We start from the raw sequence: 27,216 nt of genomic DNA on the forward strand, positions 1-27,216 counted from the left end.
CCCCCAGTGGGTGTAGTCACGCCGCACAGGATGATGGTTCATCGTCCATCATGGAGGCGATATTTCACGAGAAAGTGAGTTGATGCGGAAATTACTGTTTAAAATGGTCGAGGTGGGAGCTCCTCGGGCCCTGAGAGGAACGGCCGCAGTGGCGTTCGACGTCGTGTTGCAAAGGGGGAAAAAAAACACGCACACACACACACGTTCACACACCCCTCCCTAAGGTTGGGGATGGAGTCGGGTAGGACAAGGGGAGCTGTGAGCTTCCCAAACGGTGTAGACGGGGGAGGAAGTATTCTTCTCCCCGAGTGGGGGGGTACTTTCAACCCTTTTCCCCTGCCGATTGAGGGGCCTTCACTCCCTGACCCCCCCTTCCTCCGACTGAGGAGTCTTCGCCCCCTGCCCTACCCACTCCGACTGAGGGGCCTTCATCTTCTGCCCCACCTACTCCGACTGAGGGGCTTTCACCCTCTGTCCCACCCACTCCGACTGAGAGGCCTTAACCCTTCTCCACCCTAACTGAGCTGCCTCCCCCTCTCCTCCCCCACCCCTAGTTTATTGAAGTTTTAAATATGTTGTTTGTAACAGTCTTTGATGTCCTGTTTCTGATCCAAAATATTTCTGATCATTCCCATAAAGCATTTAAGAGAGAGTTTTTCGTAATACACCTTTAATTACCTTTGTGTGAGGCTCAAAAATGACAGCAGCACTTGAGTATTGAGCAACACTTGTTACTGCATGATACAAGAGCACAATTTGTCAACCAGCTGACTCACAATAGTTGGTAAAGTTATGTTTTTACAGTTTTACTTCAATATAGGTGATCATTGTTCGGTGACTAATGTGTGGAAGTTCATCTGTTTCTGATAGGGAATTGGCTAGGGAGAATTGATGCCCAATATAGTGAAATGTTGGTTGTGATTACAATGTGACAAACTTGCATACATTTCCCATATAGATATGGGTGTTGGAATTGTCAAAATATGAAAATAAAGATGATGTAAAATGTTCAAATGGGGACTAAATTTCAACTGATTCCTGATCTGATTATCTCTCACCATATAACTTTATATCTTTTAAGGCAGCACAGGCCTTGATTCTACATAAAATGTCATAAGATATTACTAACTCATAATAATTGTGGTAAATTTCATTGATTATGCAGCTATTTATTTGTATTCTTTTAGTTCATACATACTGTAAATAACTCATTAAAACTTTACAATTTATGCCTAGTTATGCAAGACCTATATAATTCTGACTCTTGTACCTAACAATATAGCAGATAAGCTGGCTACATATGTGTGTGTATTGTAAAATGCCATGTATATTTATTTACTAATACTTGTACTTATTTGGCGAACCCTATTTTCTCTTATTCTGTATAAGAGCATCAGAACGAGAAGTAGATCGTTTGCCACCCCCCTCCCCAAAAGCCACTAAACTCATTCTTGATCACAAATCTGTCCAACTTAGTCTGAAATATGTTCAATGACCTAGTCTCAACTGTACTACGTGACACAGAACTGCAAAAATTAATGACACTCCTAGAGAAGAAATTCCTCACCTCTGTTTTAACTGGGAAGCCCATTGTTTCTCTTCTGCCCTTCCTCCCCAAGAGGAAACACTCTCTCCTACTTTTTCAGACCCCCCAGAATTGAATGTACAAACTTTTCCTTTCAAAGCTAACTGAGGTGACAAAAGGATCAAAACCAAAACATATACAAGATAATTGGAAAAAGAACTAGATGATTGTTGAAGAGAATGTTAGGCAGCAGTTTGTTCAAAGTTGGAATGCACTTAATAAAGGGGGGTCGAAGCAAACTTAATGTTTAAAAGCAAATTTGTGTACTTCACAGAATCTTGTATTCTTCCGCTTCTGCCACACACTCATCTTCTCCGTAAGCTATATGTTCCTCCTTTTCAGACAATAACCCATTTCCTTCTTGAATATATCAAGTGAACTTGCCTCCACTGTACTCTTAGCAGTGCATTTCAGATCCCAACCTACAGGAAAAAGCTTCTCATGTTTTTTGCCTGTTACCTTAAATCTGTGCCTTCTCATTTTGAAAGACTCAATAGATGAGAAATTTTTCGTTAATTACTCTGTCTAGACTGTCCTTTTCTCCTATATTGTTTCATGGGATCAGCATCTGTTGCTCATCCCTAATTGCCCTTGTACTCTATGGTTTGTTAGGTCATTCCAGGCAGCAATTAAAAGTTCACAACATTGCTTTGATCCAGAGCAACATATACGCAGACTGGGTAAGTAGGATAGATTTCCTGTCATAAAACATGTGAGTGAACCAGATGGATTTTTAATGATTTTTCATGCTAGCTTTATTTTGTGTAATGAACCCAGCTGATATTATTACTGGATAACTTGAATGCCAGACAGGAACCTGACTTGATAGATCATAATTTTATTTGTTTTGGTTTTAGAAACATGGTCTCTGACATAGACTTGAGCACATAATGCTCCAGATTTTGTTTCACTGACCAAACTAGTTTATTAAAAAGAAACAATGATAGAATAATCCAAACTACTTATGGTACAAATTGCAAGGTTTTAAACACATTAGAATCCCATTAATCCCAAAAACACCTTTATAAATTAAAATGAAGCCAAGCTGCTTTTAATATCTTGCTCAGAACACTCCTGGCACTGTTCTCAAACCATCACTCCTGGTACAGTATACAAGCATCATTCATGTAATATTCACGCCAGTTAAACTCGAACTCTGATACCTTACTCCTGGGGCTGTCATACACTTGAACTTTACTGCAAATAGCTTAAACAACCACTCCATCTTTGGCTTGACATGCTAAAGTACTCAGCAGCCTCCTTAGATTCAATACGTACTTATGTCTTTGTTAAATACATCTTAGCAGCAGTAGGCCATTTAACTCTTTAAGATGGCTCCTTTGTTCAATAGATTCTGGTTGAAATCCACATTGCCATTTGCCCTGAAAATCTATCTGTTCCCTTACCTAACAAGAGTCTATCAATCTCTACCTTAAAGATACTTATTGATTATGCCTTCTGAAGCCGAGTTCCAAAGTCACATAACCTCCTCATCTCTATTCTAAAAAGGCCACTAATAATTTTAAGTGTCTTCTAGTTTTGCTCTCTCACGAGAGTAAGTGTCTTTTTCACCTTCACCCTGTCAAGACAACTCCGAAAAGATAAACTTCAGTCAAATCACTCGCTCTTCTAAAGTGCAGAAATAGAAGTCCTTGGTGGATTCGCCCCCGTGAATAACTACACAGTGTGGTACCAAGTAATTATAGCATAATGTGGGCTTGTATAACATAAGCACAGATTACACGTGTAATATAACTTTTGACTTGGGCAGGCTACAATTGCACTTTGTCTCAAAGAAAAATCCAGGCAGTGTAGGATCATGCATAGCTTTGGAGTAACGTTGACCATACTGATTAGTGACCAGTGATTGCATTTTAGATTCGAACAGGATGAATAGCCAGTTGGCAACTTAACAGAAGCCTGTCTGGACTTGTGCAACTGTACCTTGGTACATGTGATTAAGCTCTGGAAAGGCACCATGAAAATTGTAAGGGAACTAAATCCTGTTTAGATTCTCTCTTGATGGAGATTCTAATTGTCTGGCACCTGCCTTTTGTCAATATTACTTAACACTTAGCCCATGGTTGAATATCATCTATGCCTTTTTGTATACAGCCTGCACTGGTTCGGTATTTAAGTCATAAGGACACTGCAGTCATCAGTGTATGTTCTCACTTTTGTCCCTATGATGGAGGGAAAGGTCAGTGAAGCACTAAAGAAGGTTAAGTCTAGGATACTACTCTGAGGACTTCTTGCAGCAATGTGCTAGGGCTAAAATGATTAATCTCCTTCAAACGCCACCATCTTGCTTTCTATTTATTGGGTATCTAATCAGTGGAGAGTTTAATCTTCTGATTTCCATTGGCTTCAGTTTCGCTTCTACCTTTTGATGCCGCATTCTGTCAGATGCTGGTTTTGACATTAAGTAAATTGCCCCCACCCCGTTTCTTGACTTCAGTATCACTGCTAAGATACTGCCAGCACCCATATCCTGACTGTACTCAGTGTCTTCAGCCAATTCTTGACATTATGTGGAGCGAATCAAATTATCTGCAGATTGACATTTGTGATTCTGTTGATGTCAGGAGTTGACCAAGATAGATCATGCATTCAATATTTCTGGTTGAAGAGGATTGCACATACTCCAGTTTTGCCTTTGTACCAATTGATGGGCCTTCCCATCATTGAGGGTGGGAATGTGTGGAGTCTCCACCTCCTGTTAGTTGTTTTATTATCTTTCATCACTCTGAATTGGATGTGGCAGGCTTGCTGAGCTTTAATCTGACCTTTTGATTTTGGGATTGCTTAACTCTATAGATAATATGCTGCTTTTCCAATTTTTTATGCATGCAGTCTTGTCCTACAGCTTTAATAAACTTGACACCTTATTTTTAGTATACCCAGTGCTGTTTCTGGAATGCTTGCCTGAATGCCTCATTGAACCAAGGTCATGTATGTGATATCCTGGGCCATAGATAACTGATTGTAATTGAGTGCAATTCTGCTGTTGTCATTGGTCCACAGCAGTTCATGGATGCAGAATTTTGAGCTGCTAGACCTGTTCAGAACTTTTCCTCTTTAAGACGCTATTAACTTTGGTGAGGCCGCACCTAGAATATTGTGTGCAGTTTTGGCCTCCTTTTCTGGAAAGGATGCTCTTGCTCTCTCTCTCTCTCTCTCTCTCTCTCTCTCTCTGAGTGAGAGAGAGAGAGAGAGAGAGAGCAGCAAAGGTTTACTAGGCTGATCTAGGGATGGTGGGATGGACGTATGGGGAGACATTGATGAGGTTACAATTGTTTTTGCTGGACTTCAGATGAATGAGGGGGGGATTCTCACAGAGACTTATAAAATTCTAACATGACTGAACATGGTAAATGCAGGGAGGATGTTCCAGATGGTGGCTGTGTCCAGAACCAGGGGTCACAGTTGAGGATTGGGGTAGACCGTTTACGATGGAGATGAGGAGACAATCCTTCACCCAAAGAGTGGTGAGCCTTTGGAATTCATTACCACAGGAAGTAGTTGTTGTGAAAACATTGAATGTATTCAAGAGGCAGCTAGATATAGCATTGGGGGTGAATGGAATCAAAGGTTATGTGGAGAAAGCAGGACTAGGCCATTGAGCTGGATGAATGTGATGAATGGTGGAGCAGGCTCAAAGCACCAAATGTCGTCCGCCTGCTCCTATCTTCTATGTTACTGTGTCACAATATGATGAAAGATGTCCAACATGTGAAAATGAGACGTCTCCACAGGGTCTGTGTGGTAACCATTTGTACTAATGCTATCATAAATGGATACATCTGTGACAGTGGATTATTGAGAGGGAAGTGAAGTAAGTTTTCTCTTAAGATTTAAGATTCAGGCCTAGTCTGGCCGATATTTGACGCATGATATTGAGCTACTGTTGGCAATGGACATTGGAGTTTCCCATTCAGACTATGCTCTGTTACCTTGTTACCCTCAACGTTTCTTCCAAGTGCTGTTCAACACGGATGTACAATTCATAAGTTAATGGAGGGCTTTAAGAGGCAGTGTTAGTGGTAATCAGCTGGAGGTGTAACCTGATATCAAGAAACATCATGTGCTCTGATCTCAATGTTGGGGACTACAAGGTCCACTTCTTCTCTCCTGCATATAGCTGAACCGCCTTTTTTCATTATTCATGGAACATAGGCATCACTGGCTGCACCAAAATTACTGCCCATCCCTAGTTGCCCTGACCAGGTACCCTGGCAATAAATCACAACCATAGAGGTGATCTTCGTGTTTCTACACTTGAAAGCACCCAGAAGTGTTCTCGATGTTCCAGATGCCGACCTGCAGCATAACCAGCAGTAGAATGAGGACGCGAACTACAGGGTGAAGCAATAATCATGAATGAATAACTTCTATGGAACCTGAAGGACCATGAATACTTTTGTCACTGCAGTTCGACGAATCCATCGACATTATCAACACAGCCCAGATTCTTTTCTTAAAATTTGCAACTTGCATGTGAAATGGGAAAATGAATTTGTTAACAACGGTAAAAGGTGAGAGCATTTGCTTTGTACATTACTAGAGTATATTGTCAAATAATAAGGAAAATTTGGATCAACATTATCCAGTAATACACAGTAAATTCTATGATAGGTCTGCCTTGAATGGAATGCTTTTGACAAAGGTGACAGTTGAAGCCCACTTTAAAAGTTTGACTGTAATATTTTTCAAAACCAGCAAAAGGTAAGACCCGTGCAGAACACTGTTCTATTTCACCTTTGCCATCTTCTGGCAAAACATAAGAAATCATTCACGGATGGCTAGTTACTAAAGAAGCAATGACCATGACCATTGACTGTTTGTTCAAAGACTATTAAAATTAAGTAATGATGGCAGTCTGGAGCATGTCTTTTGGTGCTTTCACAGTAGCAAGACAAGTGGAATCTTTGTCCGAAGATGTCTTTCATCAAGTAGAGTAAGAACTGATGGAATATGAACTCATCTTGTTGCAGTTTGATGAATCCGTCATCCCAACACAGCCCCGCTGATTGGTTTTGTGGGTGTGGTTTTTAAGGACATTGTAATTAAAGAGAATCCGCTCACCTTTTGCACATTAAAGATAATAAAGGATGAGGATATCTGCAATCAATTGAAAGGCTACGTGCTTGAGAAAAACATTGCAATCAAGAAATTGACTTCCATTGCAGCTAATGGTGCACCAGCCATGCTTGATACAAATGCAGGTTTTGTTGCATTTTTCAGATATGATCCTCATTTTGTCATTGTCAATTACTGCCGTATAATCCACCAGCAAGCAAAGGCTAGCCAAGTTATGGACATTTCTCATGTAATGGCAGTTGTTAAGTTTGTAAACTTGATTCAAGCAAGAATCCTTCAGCACTACTTGCTTAAATCCTTATTCAGCAAATTTGATGCTGCCTACAGTGAACTAAGCCTCCATGCTGAATTGAGGTGTTTAAGTCAAGGGAAGTTCTACAGAGGTTTTTTTTTTAAATCTGATGTCTAAAGTTATTATTTAAATGAAGAACAGAAGTATACAGTAAGCTATCAGATAATGCATAGTTGATTGTCTTCGGCATTGATATAATGTGAAAAATGAATGAGCTGAACTGTAAACTGTAAGAAAAGGGCTGAGACATACTCATATGATCAGTGCTGTGAATGGCTCAAAGTGAAACTGGGTCTGTTGTCTTCCCAATTAAAAAACAAAACACTGCAACACTTCCGGAATCTAGAGAAAATACTAAGGAAAAAATAAAAGACAAAGAAAAATGGTTCCATCCAAACAACTTCAATGCACACCTGAGGAAGTTAGCAGGGAATTTCAGGAATTTAGTGTGATGGAGCAGGTCATTGTGTTTGCTGTGAGTCTTTCCCTTCAAATAGACATTAGTGGATTGGCTACCAGATTCCACCAGGAATTTGATTTACAAGGCAGTGGAGTTGATATGGAGATCATTACTATGCAAAATGATCTTGAGTTGAAAGTCAGAAAAGGGATTTCTGGCAACTCAAAATCATGGAAAAATACCGACGTTTGTCATCTTGTCCTTTTAAAGCAAAAGCTTACTTTGATTCCATATACCTCTGTGAGACAGCATTCTCCAAAATTAAGATAAGCATCACAACTGCCAAACATTTGATGCGTTGCATATGATTTGCAGTCTCAAACTACAACCCAGACTTCAATGGAAGGTAATGTGCAGTCACGGTTGGTATATTGAGACTTGGTCAGCACAGGACAAAATGAATAATTGAATATTCTTAATTTTAGATTTTTACAGCAATAAAAGCAACTGTCTTTTATATTTTCTTGGGTGTTCTCTTCGATTGCACTTAAATGTAACAAGTGATTATTTGCTTAAAAAGTTGGAGACCATTCATCTCGATGGTAGTGGTTTTGAAAGGTGCTGTCTGTGAAAGCTTAGTGAATTTCTATAGTGCATTTTGTAGGTCGAACACACCGCTGCTACTGCATCGACAGAATGTGGATGTGGTGCCAATCATGCAGGCAATTTTGTCCTGGATGGTGTCAAGCTTCTTGAGTATTGTTGGAGTTGCACTCATCTAGGCAAGTGGAGAGTATTCCATCACATTCCTGACTTCCATCTTGTTGATGGCAAACAAGCTTCAGGAAATCAGGAAAAGAGTTACTTGCTAAAACCTAGCCTTTGACCTCAGAAGCCACTGTATTTATTTTGTTAGTCCTGTACAGTTTCTGGTAAGTGATAAGCCCTATGATGTTGATTATCAGGGATTCGCTGATGGTAATACTGTTTCATGTCAAGGGTGATGGTTAGATACTCTTTTGTTGGAGATGATCATTGCCTAGCACTTGTATGGCATAAATGTTCTTTGACACTAGAGTCATAGAGCTGTGCAGCTTGGACTGTATAGCACACTAATCAGCCTAAACCTGGCCATTGTCTAGATTGCTGCATTAAGATCATAAGCTGTTTCAGTATCTGAGGGGTTGCAAATGGTTCTGAACATTTTACAATCATTAGCAAACATCCCTATTTCTAACCTTATAGTGGAAGAAAGGTCTTTGATGAAGTAGCTGAAGATGTTCAGGCCTCTGACACACTTGCAGAGTTGAGGGGAGGTGGAGCTGAGGTGAGTGCAGAGATTCCACTGACTACAGTTTTGCTTGGGCTCCTTTACACCACACTCAGATAAATTTGACCTTGATGTCAAGGACACTCATCTCCTCATTGCTGCAATTTGGCTGCTCTGATCATGTTTGAACTGAAGCTGCAATGAGGTCATGTGCTGACTAGATTCGGTAGATTCAAACTGAGTGTTAATGAGCCGGTTATTACTAAGCAAATCCTGTTTGATAACCCTGCTGATGACACCTTCCATCACTTTACTAATGATTGAAATTAGACTGAGGGATTGGTAATTGACTGGGTTAGATATGTCTTACTTTTTGTATACCGGACGGACATGCCAGGATTTTTTTCACAGATGGCAGTAGCTGTACTGGAATAGCTTGGCTGGAGGCATGGCAAGTATTCAATACTATTGCCAGAATGTTGTCAGGACCCACAGCCTTTTTAGCATCCAGTGCCCCCATTTGTTTCTTAATATCATGTGATATCATGAATTGACTGGAAACTGGCAACTGTTATGTTGGGGACCTCCAGAGTAGGCAAAGATGGATTACCCACTCTGCACTTCTGGCTGACGATTGTTCCAAATGTTTCAGCTTTAACTTTTGCACTAATGTACTGGGCTCCTCCAATATTAAGGATGGGGTTATTTGTAGGGCTTCTCCTCCAGTGCTGCTCCTGACATGCCCTCCTGCTTTCTTAAGTGAACTAGGTTTAATCCCCTGACTTTATAGTAATGGTACAGTGGTACACCTAGTTTGCCGAGGGATAGGCCAACCTTGGGACAATGGTGTCTAGGAGATTAACTGCACAACATGTTTAAATGCATTTGACTACAGTGGGCTTTCACTTGTCCGGTGGTTTGGATGGCTTTCCCAATTTTTGGAACAATCCCTAGATATTAGTGACAATTGATTTGCAGGAACAATTAACTATGATTGAAATTAGACTGAGGGAGTGGTAATTGACTGGGTTAGATATGTCTTACTTTTTGTATACCGGACGGACATGCCAGGATTTTTTTCACAGATGGCAGTAGCTGTACTGGAATAGCTTGGCTGGAGGCATGGCAAGTATTCAATACTATTGCCAGAATGTTGTCAGGACCCACAGCCTTTTTAGCATCCAGTGCCCCCATTTGTTTCTTAATATCATGTGATATCATGAATTGACTGGAAACTGGCAACTGTTATGTTGGGGACCTCCAGAGTAGGCAAAGATGGATTACCCACTCTGCACTTCTGGCTGACGATTGTTCCAAATGTTTCAGCTTTAACTTTTGCACTAATGTACTGGGCTCCTCCAATATTAAGGATGGGGTTATTTGTAGGGCTTCTCCTCCAGTGCTGCTCCTGACATGCCCTCCTGCTTTCTTAAGTGAACTAGGTTTAATCCCCTGACTTTATAGTAATGGTACAGTGGTACACCTAGTTTGCCGAGGGATAGGCCAACCTTGGGACAATGGTGTCTAGGAGATTAACTGCACAACATGTTTAAATGCATTTGACTACAGTGGGCTTTCACTTGTCCGGTGGTTTGGATGGCTTTCCCAATTTTTGGAACAATCCCTAGATATTAGTGACAATTGATTTGCAGGAACAATTAACTAAGATGTGTGTTTGTCATTTCCAATGCTAGGCAGTTAATCCAGTATTTTTCTCTTCTGTCACACTACTGCATGGCTTGCTTGGCCAGTTCAAGAGGCAAGTAAGAATCAGCCGCAGTGTTGTGAGTTTGGGATCACATTTACACCAGCCTGGTTAAAGATGCTAACTTATATAAATTCAGTAGCTTCATGATCATTATCATTAAGACTACCTTGTATTCCAGATTTGTTTATTCATTAAAAAAATTTAATTACACCAACTGATTTGATGGAATTCAAACTTGTTTCACTTGAGTATTGGCCTGGGCCTCTAGAATATTAGTATAGCAGCATTACCAATATCCTGATTGAACTCATGATGATAAAATCCCTCTGCTGATTGAGTTTATGATGTTAGGATCCTATAGCATTTCTGGCGCACAATAGTATCTCTAATAAGTCATTGTTTACCCCGAAGTTTGCTATTCAAGATACTTTGTGCATGAGCCCCTATAGATAAGAAACATAAATCACAGCGTGCATTTTTAGTTTTCATTTCAAAATGTGATTTTTTAAAAAAAGATTAGTTTCTTAATCATGAAAGAATTGAGTAGTTTGGTGCAAGCTTGGCAGAAGTACACAATAGTGAAGGAGATCTGACTCTGTGGTTCATATGAGGGATTGATGAATTTTACTCTGCTTGATTCCACAGCAAGAAGGATCCCTCTGCGCTCAGCATTGCCTCAACAATTTGTTGCAGGGAGAGTACTTCAGCCCTATAGACCTCTCTACAATTGCACAACAGTTGGATGAAGAAGAGCGAGAAAGAATGGCAGAGGGAGGAACTGCCACAGAAGAATACAGAATATTTTTACAGGTGAAAGTGCAAGCTAACTTAACATCAGTTTTCAGTGATGCTACTTTACATAAGCCAGTTGTCATTACTCAGTAATAAAAGCAGAAAGTGCTGGAGAAACTCAGCAGGTCTGGGAGTCATCCATGAAGAGAAAACAATGTGAATGTTTCAAAACCATTATGACGCCTCTTCAGACTTTTTTGGGTACAAGCTTTCAAATTTGTTTCTCTTCACAGTTGCTGCCGGACCTGCTGAGTTGTTCCAATACTTTCAGTTTTCATTTCATAAGAGAATAGCAAAGAAGGGGTTTGGTATGCTTGCCTTTATTGGTCAGTGCATTGAATATAGGAGTCGGGAGGGCATGTTGCAGTGTACAGGACATTGGTTAGGTCTCCCTGCTATTGGAAGGATGTTGTGAAACTTGAAAGGGTTTATAAAGGAATTACAAGGATGTTGCCTGGGTTGGAGAGTTTGAGTTATATGGAGAGGGGTCAGGGGCCAATTTCCCTGGAGCGTCAGAGGTTTATAAAATCACAAGGGGCATGGATGGGGTAAATAGACAAAGTTTCTTTTCCCAAAGTCTCTCTTCCCTGCGGTGGGGGAGTCCAAGCCTAGAGGTCATAGCTTTAAGGTGGGAAGGGAAAGATTATGCAAAGGGTGGTATGTTTATGGAATGAACTGCCACAGGAAGTAGTTGACGCAGATACAATTACAACATATAAAAAGTATCTGAATGAATGTATGAATAGGAAGGGTTTAGAAGCATATGGGCTACATGCTGGCAAGTGGGAGTAGATTAATTTGCGATATCTGGTCAGCATGGATGAGTTGGTCGGAAGGGTCTGTTTCTGTTCCATACATCTCTATGGCTGTATAATACAGTAGTAGTACTCTCAGCTCTGAGTCAAACTGTTGTGAATTCAAGCCCTGCTCAGGAGGCCTGAGCACATAATGAAGCCTGATACTTGAGTACAATACTGAGGAAGTGCGATCATAGAACCGTAGAAAAGTTACAGCACACAAAGAGACGATTCAGACCATCATGTCTGTACCGACTGAGTAAACTAGCTGCGCCTTCTAATCCCATTTTCCAGCATCTCGTCCATAACCTTGAAGGTTACTGTGCTTCAGGTTCCTTTTAAGTTCGTTAAGTGTTTCTGTCTCAATTTTCAAACTGGGCAGCATGTTCCAGAGACATGTCATCGTCTGGATGAAAATGTTTTTCTAATGTCTCCTCTAATTATTCTACCAATCGCCATTAATCTCTTTGAGTGATAGGATTTAATGTAAGTTGCTAAACCAGGCCTCATCTGCCATTTAAAATCATGAGGGTAATTTTTGCTGATGTCAGGAGCAACGTTATAACTGTAATAATATTCTTGTTATAGGGAAATATTAATCCAGCTGAGGCACTGCTTGCTGAAATTATGCAGATATTTGCACGCTTTGTCTGCCAATCAACAACAAGCAGTTTTGGCGTTAGTCTGTGAACCATGAGCATTTGCATTATCCCATCTTGACTTTTTTTTCCTCAACACAGCAACCTTCAGGGAACATGGATGATAGTGGATTCTTTTCTATTCAAGTAAGTGTTTGATTTTTAAACCTATAAATCATGCTAAATTTTTAAATAGAAACTTTTTTCCTGTTGCAATTAAAAAGTAAGATTTTTTTAAAGATCATTGTGCACAGGATCAACAAGTTGAACTTAATTTGGATAGTTTGAATTGCTCTTTTTCCTTTGATACTTTGCTTTTTACTTCTCATTTTAACTTCCAATTTGGTTTTCTGAAGCAGTTTCTTCAAGTAGTTTCTCAGTCTGTTCTGCAGCTACCATTTCATCTCTACAGCAGCAGCATGCCCCATCTTAATGCAGAAAAAATGTGCAGTAATGGGATTACTGGCCCTAGTTATTTCTTCCGTACTATTTAAATGTTAAAAAGCATGTAGCGATTCTAAAGCTGGTATGGTCATCAAGGCACTTAAAGGGGTAGGAATAGGATTATACAAGCAAAATTTGGAGTATGGGCAATGGCACTGTTTCAGTTTATAATAAGCATGAAGTAACTGCCGTGGTTTTTCATGGCTGACTTGATAAGTTAATAGTTTTAACTGGTAAAGGAGTCAAGAAAATGTACATGTTCCGAGAGGTGGCAAGAATTAAAGACTTTGATGAAATAACAGCATTTTTGTAGCTCCAGCTATGTCCTTCATTACCCACAATACTAATTCATCACTGAAAATGCGTTGCTCTCAAATGTACTGTTACATCCTTCTTTTGGTTGGATGGAATTACCCAAGCCTTGGCTATATCCACACATGATCGTAAGAATACTTTGTAGCCAGTGCTTAATTTGTTAGTTATTGTGTGTTTGTATTTTATTTTTTCCTACAAAGGAAACAAAACTTGTTCCACGAGGCAAAATTATGCAGGCTGAATAAATTTCATTTGTTCATTTTTATGCTTATCCTGCTCAACAATCTAACCTGTATTTCATCTGGCAATGAAGTACTTTTAATATTCACACAACACGATGTATTAACATTTGTAGTACCCTCACATTAGAGCTAGTATATATTTGATTGTAAGAATGGTAGATGTCTAAGGGAAACAAATGAACAAAGATATTTTTTATCATCTTTTCCGAGCTTTATTGATAAAGGTACAGGTCAAACCATAGAGAAGCAATAGCGTCAGTGGCCGTCAATAGTTTGCTATCCTCCTGGTCACCCTCTTGTGCAACTTCTCCAAGTCCTCTTTTAATTGGACACACTAAGATTTCAACATGCAATATTCTTCTGATCAATAAGGATGAAAAGATTTAATTGACAAAGGGAAGAGGGTATATTTTACTTGTTTTAAAGTTCACCCTAAAATGGTCAAATAAATCAACAGGTTCATACAGACATGGAATGTAGAGAAAAAAGCTGCAGCATTCTGTGAAATCAAAAAGTAGTTTTTCTCATGGGAGAAAGGAACCCAATAGTTTTCTCATTCTCATGCACTCTCCCTTTCTTTCACCACATCCCCAACCCCACCACTACCACCAAACACTTGCCAATCAATGTCTGTGTATGTTGTGTCAATTGAAAACTATCAAGACTGAGATTTATAAAAAGGATATCAGGGGATATATGATTTAAGAAACAATCAATTTCATTATATTTCTTTATACTGTGAAAAAAAAACTGCAAATACTGCAGATGGATAATCATAGTCCCGAGAGTAGATGGAGGAGGGAGGGATCAATCCTGTGGGCTCCAGGAAAATGAAAGCAATAGCCGCTTGTTGAAGCGTATCTTACAGTTTAGTGCACAGATATTTACATGTGTCAAAATAAGTCACTTTTCAAGTTAATTTTTAAATGATTCCTATTGTATTGTAAATCTCCAAGATTGTATTGCATGTATCCAAAGAGCTTTCAAAGCAATTTTATTTCTGCAGGTGATTAGTACTGCCTTGAGTGTATGGGGTTTAGAGATTACCCTCTTCAACAGTCCAGAATATCAACGATTAAGGATTGATCCAGTGTAAGCCACATTAAAGTATACGTAAATACAGCGTGTTTTCAGTAATTTAAGTTCGTTTTAATTGCAGATCTCAGTTTTTGTTTTCAGATTTTGGATTCAGTTTCTCAATCTATGCTCTTTAAACAGTTACAATTATATAATAGACATTTTATTTGGAAGATAGGCATTTTTTAAAGAAAAGTTGATTCTTTTAACAAATTCCTTGTGGAACAGTGTAAGGTCTATCTACGTGTTTGTTGTTTCCACAGAATTGAAAGAGCATTTATTTGCAACTACAAAGAACATTGGTTTACAGTACGAAAAATAGGAAAGCAGGTAGTTAACTCTTTAACATTAAAGAGCTGCTATGGAATTTTGAATTTCATCTCCTAATATCAGAAGAATTACAGTATTCAATTTGAAAAACCTTTCCAATATTTTCCCTGATTGTTTTACCTCTTTGTTTAACTTTTTTTTAAGATTTGTTGGATTTGCTGTACAGACCTACAGTTACATTTTCTTTCTGTTGCAGGAACTCATTACTTTTCTTCCTACTTCTTTAAAACATAGCTTCACTTGGAAAGAAAAAGAAGTACCAACAGACTTGGATGCCTTTTCAAGATATTTTTAAAAATATTGTTACACATTTGCATTAGTTTTATGGTTCAGTAGGTCATGCCTTTCCCTCCCTTAATCAAGTTTCCTTCCAGCATGGAAGCATCAGAATGGCCCTAACCAAAGCCACAATCATATTCTCTGTCACCGTGCCTTATCCCTGCTTAGTTTCTCTGAAGCCTTTTACACAGTTGACCACTTTATCATCTTCAAATTCTCTTGGTAGTCCAATTTAGTGGCGCTGCTATTATTTGCTTCCCTTCATAATACCTATGTGATTGTAGCCAGATAATCGCCAGCAATTACTTTTCTTCCAGACATTAGGATCTGTGTACTCTAGAACCATCAATCTTCAGCTGTGTCCTCTTCCTGTTCTGTCTGCTGTCTCGTTGCAGCGCCATCTTCTGGTGTGAGTTGATTCCATGTTGATGACATGCAGCTGTGATTTTCCAATACTTGTTTCAGCTCCTCCACTGTCTCAATGAAATCAAATCTGTCAGACTTTGATCTCATTTGAGCTGCAGTTTCCTCCAGCTAAGCAACCAAAGGTACTACTTTGGGTCCTCAGCACAAACTTTCCAGCACTGACAATGACTTTCCCTCCCAGGCCGTTGTTGTAGTTTGAAACAAACTATTTGAAGTTTTGGAGCTTGTCTGATTAGGCTGAATCTCCAGCTCCACAGCCTCTCCAACAAATTGATTTCAGCTACCACACCACTATCTTTGGCTGTCCGTATTTACCACCACCAATCAGCCACTTATCCTGAATGACCACCTATCCTATCTTACAACCATTGTGAGCTGTGGCTGATCCAAAGATTTGCAGTCTGCATCCTATCCCATTCCAAGTTTTGCTCACCAATTACCTATGGCTCTATTGACCTCCCAGTTATGCCATGCTTCAATTCATTCTCTCAGCCTCATTTAACTGTTTGCACATGCTTACATTCTCCCTCTCATGCACACTCAATTCCCTCAGGTCCAGCAACCATACATTCATCCGCTTTCTTCATGCTTAATGTCTATTACCTCTCTTCATGATTATGGAGATAACGAACTCGACCCACAACTACCTAAACCTTGTGACCTCTCCCTAAATCTATTTTAAAACTCTTTTTCAACTTTGATTTTTGACCGTTTTGGTCAGGCTCTGCATTTCTTCTTTTAGAGTATTATTTATACTTTTCAATGACGTTTCTGTGATGCAGCAAAATATGTCTTTCTCTGTTCACAGTACTTTATCAGTACAAGTTATTAAATGCAAGAAAGTCAAACTTTACACCATGATTATAATGACAATATATTTGTCTGAATTGCCTACTCTCATTCCTAATACCTATGAAGGGCTGCATGTATATGTTGATGAAATTGCCATTTAAAAGAATCTGTGTGATTATTTTGGACAAAATCAAATTTGCAGCATCTACAATTTCGGTTGATAAACTTACTGCATTTTGGAATATTAAGCTATTCAAATCAGGAACATTTCAGGCTCAGTTTCCCATTGTTGAGTTAACCAATCTCAGCTTTGATAGCTATGAATGTTCTTTGTTGCCCTTAGCTTACAAACCACAAAGATATTGGCTAAACAAAAAAACCAGTGTATGACAGATGCTAGAAATCAGAAACAAGAACAGAAATTGCTGGAAAAACTTAGTAGGTCTGGCAGCTTCTGTGGAGAGAAGAGTCACTGGAAGCGTTAACTCTGCTTTCTCTGCACAGATGCTGCCAGACCTGCTGAGTTTTTCCAGCAATTTCTGACATTGTTATGGAAATCATAGCATCAAGCTGTTTAACCAGACCTTGACCACTAGGTGACACTATTGCTCATTTTCTGGTATGGGATAAAGAATGCAAAACGAAATGAATTTATGTGAAAGTAAGTTGATTTAAAAGTTAACACAATGTTACAGCACAGAATGAGAATTTGCTTTGAAAATTTCATAGATGTAATGAATAACTTGTGCTTTCTTTTCTGGGCAGTGGTTTAACCTAAATTCTTTATTGACGGGACCAGAGTTGATCTCCGACACTTACCTTGCCCTCTTCTTGGCACAGTTACAACAAGAAGGTATCCTTTGTTCAATATCCCAACAACTTAGCTCATTATTAATATAAGTATGTTAAACCTAAAATAAAGTAAACAAGGAAACAATATTTCTATTATTTTGAGGTGCAACTTGAGAGACAATATCTCAATAAAGTCTCTGGGTGTTGATCCAAAGTTCTTGTACATTTTTGGTCACTCATAGATCACCTTCATAGTAAAAACAGAAGTTTTTATTTTAGGACATGTATGTACCGAATAAATGCTTTTGTACTCAGAAATAGGATATCTTAAATTGTAGGAAAGGAGCTGTTCAAGTTTAATTAATAATTTTATCTCTACTAAATGTAACAATCTTTGTGGTCAAATGGCTTGCTCATACTTGCCATTTACACTTGTGTATGGAGACTGGTCAGTCAAGCAAGAAACTGAAGTGACTTGAAGCTATGGAGCCATAACTCAGCAAGGAGTTAGCTCCTTCAGAAATGAACTGGGGAGGAACTTGGACATAAAAATAAACATGTAGAAACATGCTTCAGTAACAAAACATTTTGAATAAGAGCTTTTGAAGGTGAAGATCTGAATGAGTTGTTCAGTTGTTTTGAAGGAAATCATGACTAATTTGAGATTAATCAGAACTTTTTAAAGTCAAGCCATGGATGTGATTTTTCAAATTTTTATCTGTGTTCAATCATGATGCTAATTTATTTTGATCAAACTTGGCCATTTAGCTGTCATTCCAAAATATTGGAGCTGCTTGCTGTGAACCGGTTAGTTAATTTGTGAGTAAAAACAGAAAGTGCTGGAGAAACTCAGCATGTCTGGATTACTGTTTCAAGTCTGGTATAATGCCTTTTTCACTGAAGCTGAATGGACAGTTAAGGTTTTTATGCTGTTGACAAAGGGGGAGATGGAGCAGTTGGAACAGATGGTGAGGGACACGATAGCAGAATAATAGTCCCAAAATATGCTAACAATTCTGTCCTGGGCCTGCTGCATGCTCCAGTGAAGCTCAATGCAAGCTTAAGAAACAGCAAAGTGTGGAGCTGGATGAACACAGAAGGCCAAGCGGCATCTTAGGAGCACAAAAGCTGACGTTTCAGGCCGAGACCCTTCATCAGAAAAGATTTTTCTGATGAAGGATCTAGGCCCGAAATGTCAGCTTTTGTGCTCCTAAGATGCTGCTTGGCCTTCTGTGTTCATCCAGCTCCACACTTTGTTATCTTGGATTCTCCAGCATCTGTGGTTCCCATTATCTCTTAAGAAACAACACCTTATTTTCTGCTTACAATCGTCAGGACTCAACATTGAATTCAACAGCTTCAGTGCATGAATTCCGTTCTCCTTTTTGATAACATCTTCTCTCAACAACCCCTCACCAGTGGTTTGTTTGCTCTCAGTAAAGCTGATCTATTTTCTACTAATAAATTTTACTCAAGAAACTACTTAGTGCTACCTACAGTGGCACCATAAGTGGTGACTTATAAACTTTTCACTATACTTGTGAGTAAGTGACAATAAAGCTAATTCAATTCAATTTACTATGAATGCCTATTTTGTATTGATAGTCTTCCTCTATTACCATTAGCACTCTCTTTGTCCCTTGCTGTGGCAACCTTCATAGTTTGTGCCACTCGCTCCTCTCATTCTTTGTCAACAGCACAAAAACATGACTTGCAGCCCATTTCAATTCTGAAGAATAGTAATTTCAGATCAACATATGCTTCTGCCTTAACTCTATTTCTCTCTCTTCAGATGCTGCTGGACCTGGGCTTTCTCCGCACATTATGTTTTTATTTTAGATTGATCACCAGTGTTGTTGTACTTAACTTTCATTTCAGTATGTTAGGAGGTTTAGTGCCGCAGCAAGTATACAAAATTAAAATTAAACCTGGGGAAAGGCTTGTGTTCATGACAGTTGAGATGATGATCTAATTTGTTGTAAATGTTGTTTAATATCAACAAATAATAGAATAGCACAGGACAAGAGGAGACTGTGTGATCAGTCAAGTCTATGGTCTTAACCATTTGAAGAGTAAGCTAGTTAGTCCCACACTGCTGTTCTTTCCCCATATTCGTGCAATTTCTTTTCACCTTCACTATTGCTACCTTCTACTATTGACTCTATTTCCAGCAACTTATCAAACAGTTTTGCTTTGCAAATCCTAACTACTTGTGTAAAAAGAAGTCTCTTTTCATGCCACCACCGTCTTAAATTTGTTTCCAGTCATTCTCAACCCTTCAACTATTGGAAATAGGTTTTTCATCAATTATTCTTTCTAATTCTTCATGATTTTGAACACCTGTAACAAATCTAAAATCAACTTGCTGCGTTTCAAGGAGAATTGCCCAGCTTCTCCAACTTATCCATGTAACTCTAATTCCTTATACCTAAATAATTATAATAAATCTCTCTATGACCTTTCTCTAAATCTTTTATGCCCTTCCTAAAATTGGCCATTAATAGTTAGGTAAAGCGCACTAATTGACACCAAGCTCTCATTTTATCTTGATCGAGCAATACTTCCTGGGTTTTGTACTCTCTTTATTTATGACGCCTCGGGTGCCTTATGCTTGATTAACTGCATAATTTCTACAGGTTACTCGATATTTGTAGTAAGAGGAGAACTGCCAGAATGTGACGCTGATGAGATACTCAAAAGCTTGAGAGTGGTGCAACGAGACAGACCAAAGCTAATTGGAGAGGATGCAAATCAGCGAACAGAAATTGGTCAGAGGTATTGAGGAATAAAATTGCTCAAATTCTTCATTTCTTCCTTCTCTAAAATAATCTACAACTGTTGTTCCTCATTTTGGGTTGTGTTGCCATGTAAGTTTCTGACTTGTGAGTACAGCCTATACTGCAGGAGCCATCTCCCAGACTGACAAATGAGGAAGTTATGCCTTATGCATTGGAAAAGTTTCATTATGTTTTGTATAGATTAACAGTATATGGAATGTCATACCTAGTAAGGATAAAACACGGTGGCTCAGTGGTTAGCATTGCTGCCTCACAGCGCCAGGGACCCGGGTTCAATTCGACGCTCAGGCGACTGCATGGAGTTTGTACATTCTCCCCATGTCTCTATGGGTTTCCTCTGGGCGCTCCGGTTTCCTCCCACAGTCCAAAGATGAGCAGGCCAGGTGGATTGACCATGCTAAATTGCCTGTAGTGTTCAGGGATGTGTAGATTAGATAGCTTATAGGCAGATGTGTCTGGGTGGGATGCCCCGAGAGTCACTGTGGACTTGTTGGGCCAAAGGCCCTATTTCCACACTAGAGATTCTATGAATCTATGATTTAACTGAACAAGCTTTTTGTATTCTCATTTTGATCTTTTTAAAAATTGTTTTATAGGGTACAGAGCAATGACTGGGAACGAGCAATTGATATGTCTAAATCGATTACAAATGTTCTGGATGAAGATGATGAAAATCTGCAGCGGGCATTGACATTAAGCCGCCAACACATGGAGACAGAAGATGAAGAAGCAGATCTACGGAGAGCAATTCATCTCAGCATGCAAGGTGAGGGTTGATGCTCCACTGTGATAGTACAGCCACGTTAACAGAACTGTTCTTAAAATGTCAAATCATTATTTTCAGAGAAAGATCCTACTGGTTATTTCCACAGGCTTTAGCCTCTAGTTATGGCTTTGCCAGTACTTATTGAAATTGTAATAAGTAAACTTTTACCATTTATTGAATACTGTATGAATATTTAAAATAACCTAGTCATTTTGTGTTAAGAAAAATGTCGCATCCAATCTAATTTAATAAACAATTATGGTAGCTTTTTATGATGCTTTTAGAAAGTATGTTTCCCAAAATGAATCTTGGTCTGACCAACATGATGTGCTGATTGCTGAAATCCCATTCCCTATTTATTTGAATGCCAGATTTCTAGCCTATTTTATACCCTGTTTATTATTCCATCTACATTCTCAATGGGAGAAGGACGGAAATAGAGAATTTGTGAGAAGAAAAACAGCTTACACACCAGAAAGTGTAATCCAAAAGCAAGGTGGTTGGGGAGGGGATTGCAGAGAGATTAATTCTAAGCAGGAAACTAACAGGAGAGAGCAAACTAGAATAGAGCAGATCCAACAGAAAAAGTGTATGAGAATGAGAAATGGAGAGAATTAAAGCAAATAAGAGAGAGTAAATGGTAACAAGAAAAGCAATTCAGATAGGCAGGAGAATGATTTGAACGAGGAGCAATAAAAGAAGAAAATAAATAAGCAGTAATGATGAAGATTGGCAAGAGAATGCGTGAGAAGAACAGGAAGGGAAGAAGGAGACTTCCATTTATCCACCTTACCAAGCTATGGATATACATGCTTTCGATTTTCACTATTGCAGGAAAAGAGAAACCATTTCTTTTCAGGCATCCCCTTATTTATATCCTTAGAGAAGTAAAAATGAATTTGAACTTGCACACAGAGTTGGCCATCTGTAAAGGCTTAAAGATATAATTGTGTTTGAATATAATTTGTTCCATTAAAATTATGGTGTGTCTGCTTTTGAAAACATCAATTAAGCCAAAGTTCAGTCTCGACTGTGATGTTCTACATGATGAACTAGTTATTGGTGTTTACTGTTCAGGCTTATGCAATTTGGACAGTGGTCCAGATGAATTTTCCATGTGGTGCCTTCTGGAAGAAAGATATATGTATTATTCACTTTAGTGGTCTTAAATTACAAAATATTAAAATGAAAACCTTTGGAAGAACGTATAAAACTTTGAATGGAATTCGATCATTGCTGATTTAATTTGGACAAGTGAACTTTGGCAATGTTCTTTTTTAGTCATTTGTTAGCGATTATCTTACATCTGTGCACACTTGTTCTTGATCTTTCCACTGACAGGAACTACTCTCCGTGCATACCCTGGCTAGATCCCTCATCATTTGAATATGTCAGTCAAATCTCCCAACCTTCCCCTGGGACAATTTTCCCAAAATCTGCATTCCGTTTACATAACTGAAGTTCTTCATGACAGCACAACACATAGAATATTGAAGCCTGAAACCATTCTTGTGAATCTTTTGTACATACCTGTGTCTTCACATGCTTAATGACCATGCTCCAGTTGAGGCTAAATCACACTATTATGCAAATTTAACATAACCTCTTTGCCTCTGTCTCCACTAATGAAGTCTGGGTTGCTTTCTTAATTATTTTATGAATCTGTCTTGTCACCTTCAATGATTTTAAACAGGTCCCTTTGCTTTGGCATCCTCTTTAGAATTGTACCCTACATTTTATATTCTCTCTGAGGTCTTCCTTCCAAAATCGATCACCCATTCCATCAGTTTGCCTCTGTCTTTTTGAACTTCTACACTGTCCTCTCAGTTAACAAAGTTTCTAAGGTTTGTATTTAAACAGTCGTTGGATAAGCATATGGAAGATGATGGGATAGTGTAGGGGGATGGGCTTAGATTAGTTCACAGGTCGGCGCAACATCAAGGGCCGAAGGGCCTGTTCTGCGCTGTATTGTTCTATGTTCTATGTTCTATGTACTGCATGTTGCAGTTGTTCTGGCTGTTCAAGCTGGAAAGTTGCAATGCCGTTGCCCTCCTGACAGACAGATTTCCAGTTGGGGGGGTGATGATGCATAATTGATGTAGTAGCCAGGGAAACTATACAGAAGGATACAATAAAGTTGTTTTTGAAGTGACATGGAAGTGCATTTAGCAAAATGAGATGAAAATATTTTGCTGCAGGTTTTAAAAAGTTCTCTGCCACAGTGTAACTTTCTAAGCTTTGTACCTGCACCACCACCCCCCCCCCCCCCCCCGCCCCCCCGATATACCTCACCACAGCACATCTTGGATGAGATCCATCTGGTAAATTATCTACCATCATCATCTTTCCTGTTAGGAATTTACAGGGCTTGCTTGGTCTGGCATAGGGTGAGGAAAACTATTTGGTAGTCAAATGAGAAGGGACTCATAGTAACTATAGGTGCTGACTATATTGCTGTTAGAAACTGTTACTGAGACCTTGAGGGTAACTTCTATGTTAGCTCTTACACCTTCAAGATTTAAAGCCGATCCCCCCACTTAAGTCCATGTGATGTCATTAGATTGAGTGTCGCTTAATGCAGTCTTCAGCACTATCTCTTTCAGCCCATTATGCAACAAAGCCATAGCCTTATCTGGCAATTCAGGTGGATGCAAAGGATTCCATAGCATTTCTTGAAGAAAAGCTGAGGAGTTCACTCAGTGTTTTGGTCAGCATTTATCTCCCAACTATCACCTCGAACAGAAAATGCGATTATTAATTTTATTGTTGTTTGTGAGATCATGTCTGCAAAATTGGCTTTAGATTTCCTGTGTTGCAATTATGACTACACTTCAAAGGTACCTCAACATCTTTGGCACTGCCTGAGATTGTGACAGGTACATTAAACACAAGTGTCTTTTTTTTTATTTTAGCAGTGATCCGCTCAGCCAAAGAATATGGAAGGAAAACTGACATCAAAACTCCTCTGTTTCAATACCTCTTCAACAATTTGGAATTTGGGATTATGCCAAGTTCAGCTTGTCTTCTCATATTAGTCAAAGTGATTTTGATACCCTTTCTATGAAAAGCAACTTAATTAGTAAACAACTATAGGTCATGCCATTCTGATTTATTTCATTTTTAATAAGAATAAATTTTATACACCATATATCTACATGTGTTATTTGGACTGCCTGTAGATTAAAAAAAGTTTTTATCCTTTGAAACAGAAATGTACAAAAGAAGGTGATTGACTTCAGATCCTTGCATGGCTGGAAAGAGAGCAAAGCTGTACTGTATACGTATGTACATACAGTCTCAAAAGGGAGAAAGGTTTCATTACGCTTCTGTTCTATAAACTGTTTCAGAAATAAAACATGAAAACTATGTTTTTATGTTTATGTTTGTTTGTAGTTTTAAAGCCAATTTCTACAGAGATTTAAAGTTTTTTTTGCAAGGTAGAATAAAGTAGTTTTCATCTAACCATACTGTTGAAGTGTAATTATATCTGTATGGAAATAGCGAAGCAGATTATTGCAATGAAATCAGCCCATTAAGGGATATCAAGTATATATCAAAATAGTTCCCTTAGAAATAATCTATAATCGAGAAACTAAATTAGTAATTTAATTGAATGCTGATAAGTGACATCGTGTGTGAAATTTCTGTGTGACGTGCTTCTGTCTCCTTAATTGATAATCCACTAACATAATTGCACTGTCAGCTGTTTCATGTTTCTAGTAAATTTCCAGTAAATTTCAGTAAGTTTGTTATTCAAAACATAGAATGTTGCAGCACAGAAGGAGGCCATTCACCAATCATTTGAGTGAGCTCTCCAACAGTGTCAAAACTTTGTCGCCTTTCCCCCATAAATTTTTAAAATATTCCATTTTTACACTTATCCATATCCTTTTAAAATTTTTGTGAATTCTGTTTTTATTTGGGTATTTGATATTAGGCAACTTTATGCACGTGAACAAAAAGCTCCTAACTTCTCCCTTCATACTTTGTAGTGATTCTAATTTCTCCTTGTCCATTTATTATTCCCCTACCAAAGCCTCTCAAAAATGTGAATGCATACGTCACATTAGAACTTTGCCTTGTCTGAATTGTGAGGTCATCTTTAATTCTGCAATATCTAAAGATTTCACTTCATAAACTTTACAAGATATATTGTCTTATGAGTCATTAAATTAAAAGCTAATTTTAAATCAAATATGCAACTAATTCACTTAAATATTTCAAATATGGCATATTGGAGCTGTAGCGTATGATCTTACAAAATGTTAGGATATCCATAACAACCAGTATCAGCTATGTAGAACTAGGCAAACTTCAGTTAGAAACCAGATGCTTTCTTACAACCAAGCCAATTCTTAACATCAGTCACTCCAGCCTACCCCTGAACACTTTGGTGCAACCATCACCAGTTTAATTTGGATAAATGTGAGGTATTGCATTTTGGTAAAACAAACAAGGGCAGGATGATATAATAGTGGGGCCCTGGATAGTGTTGTAGAACAGAGACCTGGGGGTTCAGGTACGTAATTATTTGAAATTCACATCACGGGTAGATAGGATGGTCAAGAAAATGTTTAGTGCATTTGTATTCTTTGCTCAGACCTTTGAGTATAGGAGTTGAGATGTCATGTTTAGGTTGTACAGGCCATTGGTGAATTCTCTTCTGGAGTGCTATGTGCAGTTCTGGTCACCCTGTTATGAAAGGATATTATTAAACTGGAGAGGGTTCATAAAAGATGTACGTGAATGTTGCTGGGAATGGAGGGCTTGAGTTGTAAAGATGGGCTGGATAGTCTGAGACTTTTTTCTCTGGAGCATAGGTTGAGGGGTGATCTTATAGAAGTTTATAAAATCATGAGCGGCATCACTAAGGTGAGTAGCAAAGGTCTTTTCCCGAAGTTGTGGGAGTTTGAAACCACAGGACATATGTTTAGGGTGAGAGGAAAAAGATCTAAGGAGGATATATTTATGGAGGGCATCTTTTCTACACAGAGATATGAAATGAACTGCCAGAGGAAGTGATGGATGTAGACACAGTTACAACCTTTAAAAGACATTTTGGTCAGTCCTTGAATAGGAAAGATTTGGAGGAATATGAGCCAAATGCAGGCAGGACTAGTTTAGTTTGGGAACATGGTTGGCACGGATTGTTTGGACCAAAGGGCCTGTTTCCATGCTCTATCACTCTACTAGAGAAGGCCATAATATGGCACAACTGAAAAGAAGACACATTCAAAGCATGAGGTCATAAGACTTAGGGACATAAGTTAGATAATTTGGTCCATCGCGTCTGATTTGCCATTCTGAAAGATCTGATTGACCTCAACCCCCTTTTTTTTGCTTTATCTCCTTAACCTTATCTCCATAATCTTACTGATTAAAAATCTGATTGGCTTTGCCTTAAATACATGTAACAACCCAACCTTTACAGCTGTCTGCAGTAAGGAATTCTGCAGATTTGCTATCCTCAGAAATTCCTCCTTATCTCTGTCTTAACTATCTTAATTCCTAGCATTGAGATGATGTCCTCTGGCCTTAGACTCTTCCACAAGGGAAAACTTCCTTCCTGCATCTACCCTGTAAATCTTCCTAAGAATCCTGTATATTTCAATAAGGTCACTTATATTTCTCACCGCCAATGAGTACATGCCCGACCTACTTAACCCCTCCTCATAACAAAATAGTTCCATACCTGGAATCAACCTTGTGAAGCTTTTCTGGACCACCTGTAATGCCAGTACATCTCTGCTAGATAAAGGGACCTAAACAGTCCACAGTATTCCAGTGTGGTCTGACTAGTGCCTTGTGTAGTTCAAGCAAGACTACCTTTTTCTCATACTCTATTCCTTTTTGAAATAAAAGCCAACATTCTGTTAGCCCTCACTATTGCCTGATGAACTAGGATGATAACTTTTTTATGATTAATGCGCAAGGATCCCAAATCCCTAAGTGCTGTAGCTTTCTGCAGTCTCTCCATTTAAAGGATATTCAGCTTCTGAATTCTTCCTGCCTAAGTGAACAATGTGACATTTTCCCACATTATATTCCATCTATCAAGATTTTGCTGTCTCACTTAACCTGTCTATATCCCTCTGCAGACTTTTTTGTATCATTCTCACCACTTGCCTTCTCAGTTATTTTTTGTATCATCTGCAAACTTGGCTGTAGTGTGTTCACTTCTCTCATCCAGGTCATTAATATACATGCTAAGTAACTGTGGCCCCAGCACTGATCCCTGTGGCACTCCATTAATTACAAATTGATATCCTAAAAACAGTCCCCTTGTCACAACTCTGCAATGCATTATTTGCTGAAAATTTCGAAGTGCTCACTGTACCTTCCACCCTGTACATAGCAATGTAATAGACCTTTC

At 38.8% G+C, this 27,216-nt stretch overlaps 1 protein-coding gene across 5 annotated transcripts in view; it reads left to right on the forward strand.

Annotated features, from left to right (window-relative positions):
• Window positions 1-27,216, forward strand: part of atxn3 (ataxin 3) — a 42,342-nt gene continuing 15,126 nt past the window's right edge. The window contains exons 1-9 of one of the 5 annotated variants that reach the window (XM_059649068.1): window positions 7-74; window positions 11,001-11,165; window positions 12,685-12,729; window positions 14,590-14,675; window positions 14,924-14,990; window positions 17,253-17,340; window positions 19,916-20,054; window positions 20,674-20,843; window positions 23,756-23,963. In XM_059649068.1, the coding sequence (XP_059505051.1) occupies window positions 51-74; window positions 11,001-11,165; window positions 12,685-12,729; window positions 14,590-14,675; window positions 14,924-14,990; window positions 17,253-17,340; window positions 19,916-20,054; window positions 20,674-20,843; window positions 23,756-23,907 (936 nt within the window). In that variant the 5' untranslated portion in view covers window positions 7-50 and the 3' untranslated portion in view covers window positions 23,908-23,963. Of the gene's footprint in view, window positions 75-2,197; window positions 2,266-8,622; window positions 8,705-11,000; window positions 11,166-12,684; window positions 12,730-14,589; window positions 14,676-14,923; window positions 14,991-17,252; window positions 17,341-19,915; window positions 20,055-20,673; window positions 20,844-23,755; window positions 23,964-27,216 lie in introns of those variants that run through there. The other 4 variants (XM_059649067.1, XM_059649071.1, XM_059649069.1 and 1 more) reach the window with 4 other exon arrangements.

This window comes from Stegostoma tigrinum, chromosome 10, assembly GCF_030684315.1.
Source record: "Stegostoma tigrinum isolate sSteTig4 chromosome 10, sSteTig4.hap1, whole genome shotgun sequence".
Lineage (NCBI taxonomy): Eukaryota > Metazoa > Chordata > Chondrichthyes > Orectolobiformes > Stegostomatidae > Stegostoma > Stegostoma tigrinum.